At 41.9% G+C, this 10,641-nt stretch overlaps 2 protein-coding genes across 2 annotated transcripts in view; one reads left to right on the top strand and one right to left on the bottom strand.

Annotated features, from left to right (window-relative positions):
- LOC107704181 (NACHT, LRR and PYD domains-containing protein 12-like) overlaps nucleotides 1–10,641 on the bottom strand; it is a 29,812-nt gene that overhangs the window by 7,859 nt on the left and 11,312 nt on the right. The window contains exon 10 of the mRNA XM_016507069.1: nucleotides 2,887–3,048. Coding sequence (XP_016362555.1) covers nucleotides 2,887–3,048 — 162 coding nt within the window. The remainder of the gene's footprint in view (nucleotides 1–2,886; nucleotides 3,049–10,641) is intronic.
- The window catches only part of LOC107704196 (probable E3 ubiquitin-protein ligase ARI7), a 25,452-nt gene that overhangs the window by 13,033 nt on the left and 1,778 nt on the right, over nucleotides 1–10,641 (top strand). Inside the window, exon 5 of the mRNA XM_016507083.1 lies at nucleotides 2,873–2,875. The gene's annotated coding sequence lies outside the window, so the exon portion shown is untranslated. The remainder of the gene's footprint in view (nucleotides 1–2,872; nucleotides 2,876–10,641) is intronic.

The following is a 10,641-nucleotide window of genomic DNA, read 5'->3' as shown; positions in this document are numbered from 1 at the left end:
CGTCTCACGCTTGAGGTATTCGGCCAATCACAACGCACTGGATAGCTGGCCAATCAGAGCACACCTCGCTTTTCAGATCGATGAGCTTTGTAAAAATCGACGCGTTTCAGAAAGGCGGGGCATAGAGGAGAAACAATAATGCACAGTATGTGGAAAATAATGTGTTTTTGAACCTTAAACCACATAAACACATTTCATTACACCAAATACACAAAATTATGTTCTTTTTAGCAGCATCATATGACCCCTTTAAGAGTTTAACAAAAATTAAATTTTTAGTAACCCTATGAAATAAGTTTTACTTTTCTCAAATTCCGTTTTATTCCTGCAAATATTAAAGCATGGAAGAACAATTGTGTAATTATTCCTTAAAAATAAATCTTTAATTATTTTTATTATTCTTATTATTACTTTGAGCAGTACATTGTACTGTACACTTGTAATATATTTCTATCACAGTTTCTTTAAGTTAAACCGAACCTCCATTCTTCCTTGATATAAATAAGGGATTTCAATTTGAATATCTATCCTTACATCAAAATATGCAGATAGAGTCAACTGTTCAATGTATTTTTTGTATTAACAAATATGCACAAAATAACTCACCCCAGGTTCTCCAGTTTACACTTGGGATATTTTAGTAGATCTGAAAGCTGCTTCACTCCTGAATCTGTAATATAATTGTTACTCAGGTCCAGTTCTCTCAGATGAGACGGGTTTGATCTCAGAGCTGAACTCAGAAAATCACAACCTCTGTCACTAATATGACAAGATCTCAACCTGTGAGTGTGACAAATAACAATATGGTAAGAATCAGGTAATTATTAAATACCATTGTTTTAGGTGTCATTTTAAGTGAACAGTTTACATAATAGGGTCGCAGTTTCATTAATATAGTGAATTAAGTTCACTATATATAAAATGTTCAATTTCATACCCACGACTTTACCTGTACATACTATCATTCAAAATTTTGTAATTACTCATTTTTCATAAATTAAAAAATTGGTAAATAATTGGTTAATGCCTTATAAATGTCATGGGACCAAGACGTTGCTGAATAAATTGCTGATCACCTTTGCATTTTGGAATAATGTGAGGAATTACTCTTTACTAATGAATTTAAGTATGAAATAACTAAACTGAAAAAAGTTATTTCTAGTAATATTTTTGTAATGCAGGGGACGTGACAAGCAGAGTTGGGGATCCACGTGCAGGCTTTATTAGCAGGAGCACAGTCAAACAGGCAGGGTCAATTACCAGTAAACCATAGCATCAAATTCAAAACAAAAGAGTAATCCAAAACACAGGCAATGGTCAGGGTCAGGGCCAGGGCCGTGTTATCCAAATGGGCAACATGGGCTGCAGCCGAGGGCCCCGAACACTAGGGGGCCCCCGAGACTATTCTCTTTTGCATCTTAAAACACTTTTGATCGAGGTAATTATGCGTACATAGGGCATCGTTGTCAGAGGTCATTTTCAAAACTGGAACTTATATAAAAAAATTAACTGAGGACATCTATGCATAAACAAAGGCTGAACTGTTTGACAGTAATGTCAGTACGATATTCTGCATCAACTTGATTTTAAGGATTTAAATGAGGAATTGAGGAATTCTCCTTGAAGAAGAGCAGGAAGAAGTCCTTTTGGTGAGTGATACTTAATTAATTTTATTTGCGGGGCTGTTTCTGATTGGTAAGATTATTACTCGATAACATTGTTAAATTTATGTACATAATTTTTAGCGTACAGTGGGATTATGACATGCGATTTATGTTTGTTTATTTTAAATTCACGAGTATAACGTCTTTATACGGTGCAGTGGTGAAGCCAGAATTTAAATGTTTTAAAATGTTTTTTTTTTTTTTTTTATCTTAAAATGAAGGGTCGCTCTATATTACATGTAGGCTGTAATGTCTATATTAAATGTGTGCATTTTCAAGTGTTTGTGAGGATTGTGGAAGCTGAATAACAGCGCGCTTATATACTGCATGACAGATAACATGAGACGCTGGTGTGATCACTCGCTCTTAAAATACTCATCATGTTTGGTCATACAGACAAGAATAATTACATCGTTCAAATCTGTTAAGGGTCTACATTTGTTTGTGTACTCTCACAATAACAATAAAATGTTTTGCGCTGTTAAATAATGAAACAAACAGGATACTATTTCTGCCATCTCGCGTCAAAAAATTAACCGAAATGCCGTTGCTTCACAGACATGAGAAAAATATATCTATAGAACGCAAAATGTTTTAATAATGAACCAATTCAAATTATGTACGATTATGTAATCCATATGAAATGTGTAGGCTATATTGCACTTCCACCGCAGAGATGACGATCACTTTTTAGTTTATCAATACATTATTAAAATGGTAAGGTTCTTGCAGTTTTCTCCGAAACATTAAAAAAGATGACCAGAGCGTAGACTTACATAATTAAAACAATTAGTTTGAAAACAGCCGTTGCATTTACCGGTCCCTGCAGCATTTTAATTTGTCAATCTATCAGAGTAATAAATCAACAATTCCTTTTTTTAAGCAATCAGAAATACCTTGTGGCTAGGCTACTGAAACCGTTTTTGTATGATTGCACATTTGATTTACCAATGCATTGAATATAACCGGCATGTAACTGGGGGAGGGGGGCCATTGTATTCCTTGTGAAAAATTTAAAACAACAACACTCACCCCAGTTTTTTCAATTTAAATCTATTATCTTCTAGTAGATCTGATAGCTGCTTCAATCCTGAATCTCCGAGTAAATTCTCACTCAGGTCCAGTTCTCTCAGATGAGACGGGTTTGATCTCAGAGCTGACATTTATAGAATGTTTATTCTTCAATAAAAGAGATACACAAAATAAAGCCAGTGACACTCACTCCAGTTTCCCCAGTTTACACTGAAGATCTGCCAGCAGCTTCACTCCTGAATCTCCAAGTGCATTCCCACTCAGGTTCAGCTCCCTCAAATGAGATGGGTTTGATCTCAGAGCTGAACTCAGATCAGCACAAGCTTTGACACCAATTCCACACTGATATATCCTGCATTCAAGTAGTAACAAAAAAAAAAAAATGTTGTTTCTGAAAATAGGCATAAAATAGGGTGTGTGGTGGGGTTATAAAGATAACAAGAACAAATGACATTTAAAATATTGTCTGGAAAATACTATTACTAATTAAAAAGATTTATAAATAATTCAAAAGTATTTGTATAGCACCTTTCACAATAACACCCCCCTTGGGGGTGGGTCACAGATCACACAGTGTCTGACAGTGGAGGAAAACTCAACACCTCGCTCTTTTAAAGTTGAAGTGCCTCATGGAACTGTTTTTTGGAATCGTGACCATTTTATTTATATAAATATAAAATAAATAAAATATAAAATAAATATTTATTATATTGATGGAACAGAGAATGATGGTGCTTTAGGTAGGCCTCATCTGCCTGAGACCTTTGATAACACACACACGTACACATCACTAGCCGCTGTTTCACTGATAGGCCAGTGCAAGCCAGGGCTAACATTGGGCTGGGCCAATAGCCTCAGACCTCGAGCAACTAGGCCAAAAGCAAGCTGACGGACCAGTAGCCCTGCAGGGGTACTCTAAAACTCATCCTTAACACGCCTCCCTGGAGAAAATGACACACAACCCAAGCATTTCACCAGCGAGGGAAGCAGAATGAAAACTAGTAGCTAGTTCACAAAACAAATATAACAGAAGCTGACATTTGGTCTTTAAATACAGACTTACACTCCATCATCGATACTTATCTAATAATTTATAACAAATGTTACAGTGACAGTAATTTATTAATTTGGGCAGGTAGTGCATCTAAATAAATACATAAACAGAAGAACACACATACTTATTCAGTTGTGCCTGCTTCGATTTATTTATCATGACAGGAACGCACAAAACCACTTCATTAGTGCTTTTAAGTCCAAAGGCAAACAGATTTACAAAAACATTTGTAAACTCTCATGTTTATGTCCCATTTATTTGGAAAGAATGAGCAGTCCTATTTCCTTTTCCATGAAATTCTGCAATCTGAGAAGGTTTGAGTGCTCTCTCCTCTCTCACTATACTGCAGTGTTTCTCAACCCTGGTCCTGGGCGCCCCCCAACCCTGCTCAGTTTGTAGTTTGATCTCAGAGCTGAACTCAGAACAGCACAACCGTCCTCATTAATGAAACAAGATCTCAACCTGTGTGTGGAAAGAAAATATTAAATAATGATACTGTTTTTTTTTAGTGTTTGATTAGGGAGACACACAAAATGTGCAGTGTTGGGGGGCGCCCAGGACCAGGGTTGAGAAACACTGCTATACTGTAATACTTTCAGGCAGATCAACAGAGGGAGCTCATGCACAGGAGACCGGAGTTATATGAGTTGAATGAGTCCGGTATCAAAAAAGGAACAGGGGAGAGAAAGATGAAATATGAAACCAAATAAATACACAATTTTAATATATGATTATATGATTCAAACATTCTTCAAACATAGTCTCTCGTATTTTCATAAGCATAGTGTGTATTTATCATGACAATTGTTAGCATAAGCAGCCTTTAACATTGCATATAAATCTATAAATATATTTCTGCCTCATACATTGATATGAATCCACATTGGATCGCAATCGGAAGTTCCCTATCTGTCGGTCACTAGAGCTATGTTGTGACGAAAGTAGGGGTCTTACTTGGGAGCCCCAATCACCTCTAAATTTTATGGAAATGGCCAATGGGAATTGATGAGTGGATTTTGCATGCCAAGCCACTCCCCCGTGTGTACGGGTATATAAGATGGCGGTGTGCCTCCACTCATTCAGATTTTTGCTTTGGAGCCGAGTGTATGTGTTCTCTCTCACTACACAAAGCCATTCACCTCTCTCAACACTCTTCTGTGTTGGCGTTAAGGTGCATTCAGCGGCGTCCCCCGCTCTGGCAGCGTGATTCCCCTGGGTGCTTCATCACTAAAAGAAAAGTTTCTCTAAAAGAGCAAATCACTCCCCGTCCTGGTTCCTCAGCACAGCTCAGGGCCACGTCAGTTGGTGCTCTGGGAGATCTGAGGATCATAGTGGGAGCAAATCCGCTGGGCCAGTCCCCACGGACCTCGCACTCATCGTGCAGTGTTTGTTCCATGCAGCTTCCGGATTATTCTGCTGGCCTGTCACACGGCAGCCACAGCGTTTCATTCAGAGCTCTGCCAGAGGATCAGTTGTCGATAGCAGCATCGGGGGATGGGCTATTGTCCTCTGAGGATGAAGATTTGAACCCAGAGTTTGCAGACATGCTATCCTGGGCAGTCGTGGGCATCAGGCTGGAGGTGAATACACCACCCAGCCCCGAGCGCTTGCAGTTGGATGATTGGTCTCTTGGTGCAGAGCATGGCTCACAACCTCATTCTGCCCCAGTTCCTTTCTTCCTGGAGGTGCATGAGGAGGTCACAAAGTTGTAGAAGGCCCCTTTTATGGCCAGAAGCCATTCTGTGACATGCTCCGTCCTTACTAACCTCGATGGCGGGGCGGCTAGGGGTACGTGGACATTCCCCAGGTGGAGAGAGGGGTTACGGTTCATTTATGCCCGCAAAACACCGTCACCTGGAGGAATCGTCCGTGTCTCTTATCCAAAGCCTGTAAGCTGACATCAGCTCTTGGTGCCAAAGCTTACAGCGCTGTGGGCCAAGCCGCCTCTGCCCTGCATGCCATGGCCTTCCAGAAAGTCCATCAGGCCAAGTCACTTACACAGATGCATGAGGTTCCGCAGTTGGTCACCCACATTTTCAATGAAATAGCAGTTTCCTCTCTCTCCGGATTACATGGCCTGTAGTCTGAAAGTGAGCGATGCACTGCCTCCTCACTCTCAGCCACGATGCCCTCTATCGCCAGTGGCCAAGAGGTCGCGGTTCGAGGACGTTACACCTCCTGACGCATCTCTAGCCAGTCGCTCTGGGGACACCAGGAACCCTGTCGGTCTCACATCATGTCTGCCAGGCCTGTCCCAGGATGTTATACCTTCTGGGCCAGCCAGCAGGGTTCCCCACCACTGCATCACCGCGGTTATGTCAATTGTCCCTTTGCTGATTGTCCCATGCAATCTCTTTTCTCAGTATGGAGTTGGACTCGGTCAACATGACGGCACGGCTCACCAATGAACACACTAAATCGGTGCTGAACTGCCTGAGTTTTTTCAGAGGCAGGATGGTGGTACCATTGGAGCAATTTCAGAGGCTCCTGGGGCATATGGCAAGGACGGGCTGGGGCGCAACATGCCAAGGGCAGGCAGCCTCAGGGTACTGGACAGGACCTTGATTGCTTTGGCGCATCAACTGCCGGAAGTTGCTGGCAGTGCTTCTAGCCCTGCGGTGGTTCTGGCCCCTGCTGCAGTGCAAGCATGTGTTGGTCCGCATGGACAGCACTGCAACTCTTGCGTATATCAACCACCAGGGAGGTATATGGTCATGTTGCATGTCACAACTCATCCGTCATCTCCTCCTCTGAAATCAGACGTAGCTCAAATTGTTGTGTGACATCCATATCCCAGGGGAGCTCAACCGTGCAGCCAATGAGCTCTCATGCCAGCTCACCCTCCCTGGAGAATGGCGACTCCATCCTCATGAACTGGAGTCAATTCAGAGAAGCTCAGGATGACCTGTTCGCTTACCACAAATCCTCCCACTGCCAGCTGTATCTTTCACTGACCGAGGCCCCCCTCGGCATGGATGCACTGGCACAAAGCTGACCTTGGGGCCTGCGCAAATATGTGTTTCCCCCAGTGAGCCTACTTGCACACACACTGTGCAAGGTCAGGGAGGACGAGGAACAGGTCTTGCTGATTGCACCTTACCGGCCCACCCAGACCTGGGTTTTGGAACTCATGCTCCTTGCAACAGCCCCTGTCTGGCGGATTCCCTTGAGGAAGGACCTTCTTTCTCGGGGGCAGGGTACCATATGACACCGGCATCCAGATATTTGGAACCTCCACATGTGGCTCCTGGACAGGACGCGGCAGACTTAAGTGATCTGCCACTGGCGTGGTAGACACTATCACTCAAGCCAGAGCCCGCTTTACCAGGCGTGCTTATGCCTTGAAGTGGAGTCTGTTCGCCAAAGATGCCAAATCAGAGTGGTGTTTTCTTTCCTGCAAGAAAGGTTGGAACGTGTGATCTCTCTGTTGTCCTGGCGGGACTTCAGAGAGATCCCTCTGAGCCGCTTGAGTCAGCTGAGCTTAAGGTCCTGTCTCTTAAGACAATGCTCCTGACTGCATTCATCTCCATCAAGAGGGTTGGGGACCTGCAAACATTTTCGGTGAGTGAAGAGTATTATTCAGGCCGGCCTACTCTCACATTGTCCTGAGACCCCTGCCTGGATACGTGCCCAAGGTTCCCACTACTCCCTTCCAGGACCAAGTGGTGAACCTGCAAGCTGCCCCCGGAGGAGGCAGACCCAGCCTTGGCGTGGCTGTGTCCTGTATGTCCCCGGCGCATCTACATAGACTACAACTGGAGCTTCAGAAGCTCCGAGCAGCTCTTTATCTGCTTTGGAGGTCAGCAGAAGGGGGAGGCTGTCTCCAAACAGAGGTTGGCACACTGGATAGTGGATGCCATCGCCTTCGCGTACCAATCCCAAAGCAAGCCGTGCCCCCTGGGAGTGAGGGCTCACTCTACACAGAGTGTAGCCTCCTCCTGGGCTTTGGCAGGTGGTGCCTCTATTGCTGACATCACATAACACCTTCGTGAGATTCTACAATCTCAGCGTAGATCCAGTCTTTTCCTGTGTGTTGAGTAACAGGTAATTGGCGGGAAGAACTGGCTCACTTGCTGCACCATCCCCCTCACGTCCCCTCTCTCTTCCAGTCGAGTTCCCCGCATGGCTAACCCTGGTCGAGCATCCTCCAGTACCCTCGGCAGTTGGACTTGGCAGAGGATTCTGATGCCTGGCCCAGTACTGGTGTTAACTTGCCCAGAGCTCCGGTCAGCCCCTGTGTTGTGCCAGGTGTTCCATATGGTGTGATTCCCTGTGGGCAAACCCATATGAGTATTCTTCCATGGTGTAACAGTTATCCAACTGATACATTTCTCATTCTGGCCACTAGAGGGTGACAGGGAGTTGTACCCTAAAGGTGTGATGTATATTAAGACAAAGAAGAGTAGCAGAGGTATGTGTTAGCAGAAGCAGGGGAGCTAGTTTTAGCTCGTATTGCCATGCAAATGCCCTATTTTGAGGAACAAGATTGTTCGATACACTCAATGTAAGTGTTGTTTTCTGTTATGTTTAATGGCAATGTGTTGGTTATGTGTTTTATTTGAAGCTTTATTTTGGAATATCTATTTTTTTGTTGTTTGTTTGTTGTATGTAAAACAGAGGGTTCTTTGGGTACATGAGAGAAGATATCTTAAGGATTGGAATGAAATGTAGAGCATAACCTGACTTTGTTTGGTTATGCTCTTTTTTATATTCAAGCTTAATGAAAAAAAAAAATAGGTGTTTAAAATGTTTCTTACGGAAGAGGATTAGGTCCAAGCAATAATAAAAAATTAAAACCATCTCGAGATTAAAGTCGTTAAATTTCAAGAAAAAAGTCGAGATAAAATATTGAGATTAAACTCATTAAATTTAGAGAATAAAGTCCTTATGTTTCGAGAAAAAAACTCGTTCAATTTCAAGGGAAAAAAGTCAAAATAAAATTTTGAGATTAAACTCAATAAATTACGAGAAACAAGTCGTTAAATTTTGAGAAAAAAAAAACATTTTGGCAAGTTTTTGCCGAACTCGAACATTGGAAAAGTGGAAATCAATTGCTTAACGAGTGTTTAATAATAATGTATTAATTAGGGGTAGGCAGGCTATAGGGAGGGCTTTGTTGTCCCAAATAAGACAACATCTATTTAATAATTTCAATATATAAAATCATTGTTATTAAAATCAATGTAATTATTGCATCGTTAATGTACAACAATACTGAGGTGCAAATCGTATCTGCCACTATTTATATGTATAAATAGCATCTAATTAGCTACGATTTACACTTATTGCAAATATCTGCTACTTTTACATAACTTAAATAGAATGGCTATTTTTACTTAGTGTAAATAGCACATATCTAAAATGCTGCTGTCACTTAAATGTGTTGTAAATAGCATCTATGACAGGGGTGTCCAAAGTCCGGCCGCGAGCCAAATATGAAGATGAATTTCAAGCAGCCCGATCTTGTCTTGAAATCTTGTTTGAAATGTAGGCTATTATATGTGGCCCGCCAATCATAATTTACGAATCATGCAGTTTCACAATGTCAACAGAAGGTGACAGCACTACATTTTAGGGCAGATATATCAGTAAAACGTGAGTGACAACAATTTGATAACTCGTATGCGCTGTCATTTCTTTAGCGCACCGAAAATGGTAGAGCGTTACTCGTGTGTAGCGTGCTGCACAGACCATTATTAGCTCTGCCTAAAGACAGTGCAGCGCGAGTTTAGAACAAATGCGTTTACTCGCAGGTCTCGATCACTGAACAGCGCTGTGAGAAGCGTTCGAGTTTGGAGCAGAGCTCTCCTATACAAACCACAGATGTCACAGTGATTTAAACTAGTTTAACGGCAAATGAAACCGTGCTGCCATTCTCAACAACACTGACACGGAAAACAGGAGAAACACTGTGTGACAACAATGCAGTTAGAATAGCCTACTTTTCAATCCACAAATTAATATTTACAATGGATTTACTGTAGTACCACTAATCCTACCTAGTTAATACATGAAATACTCGTTAAGCAATTGATTTCCACTTTTCCAATGTTATATGTGATAAGAAAAGGAAGAAAATCGAGTTTGACAAAAGACGAACTCGAACCCAGTCAATCGTATCATACGCTACTCCCCAGTGCATTACTCTCCAACCCATCCCACTGCAGACACTAGTTAACACTATCCAACGACATGAAAGTAATATGACACGAGTATGTTTTTTTATATTCAAGTTTATTTAAAAAAGTGTATTGTTTCTTTATACTTGTGCAATTCCTTAAATAACTTATGTTCAGTTTTATTTAAAAATTAGTGTTTTAAGTTTTTTCTTGATACATGTGCAATTTTACAATTAAATATATTTTCTTCATATTATCTGGCCTTTGCTTTTATATAATTTGCAACAATTGTGGGATTAATATAAATCATATCGGCACTTAAGTGGTTATATAGGTTTTTCAAGAGACAAATTAAGGTAGACAATTCATAATATGGCAAGATTAAATCGCGCCAGCTCCGGCGCGCAGTGCGCATTAGTGACGGGACGATTCCATGTGACTGCGGCAGTGTCTGCAAGGTAACGGCTGCCGCATCTGGCCCGATTGATTCAGGCTGGAATCGGGCAGTGAGTAAAAAAGCATACGGCCCGAGTGCGGCAGATGGAAGCGGGCCAAGTGGTAAGTCTCCGGCAGGCGAGAATCTAGCCGGAACTGTCCTGAGTGTATTTTGCTATCTGGGTCTCCTTACTGAATGCATTGGTAAGCGTTACAACAGTAAGGTTTCACATTGGTAAGTCCGAGTCTTCTCCTTGACAGATACTGCTTTGTCAGTCTTTGTTGGTAGTAGCTCCATCACTACTCATAGGTGGAACCTACCTCAGAGACCTATTCC

The sequence above is a fragment of the Sinocyclocheilus anshuiensis genome, unplaced genomic scaffold (assembly GCF_001515605.1).
Source record: "Sinocyclocheilus anshuiensis isolate Anshui unplaced genomic scaffold, SAMN03320099.WGS_v1.1 scaffold1228, whole genome shotgun sequence".
NCBI lineage: Eukaryota > Metazoa > Chordata > Actinopteri > Cypriniformes > Cyprinidae > Sinocyclocheilus > Sinocyclocheilus anshuiensis.
This window is presented reverse-complemented; position numbering and strand designations above follow the sequence as displayed.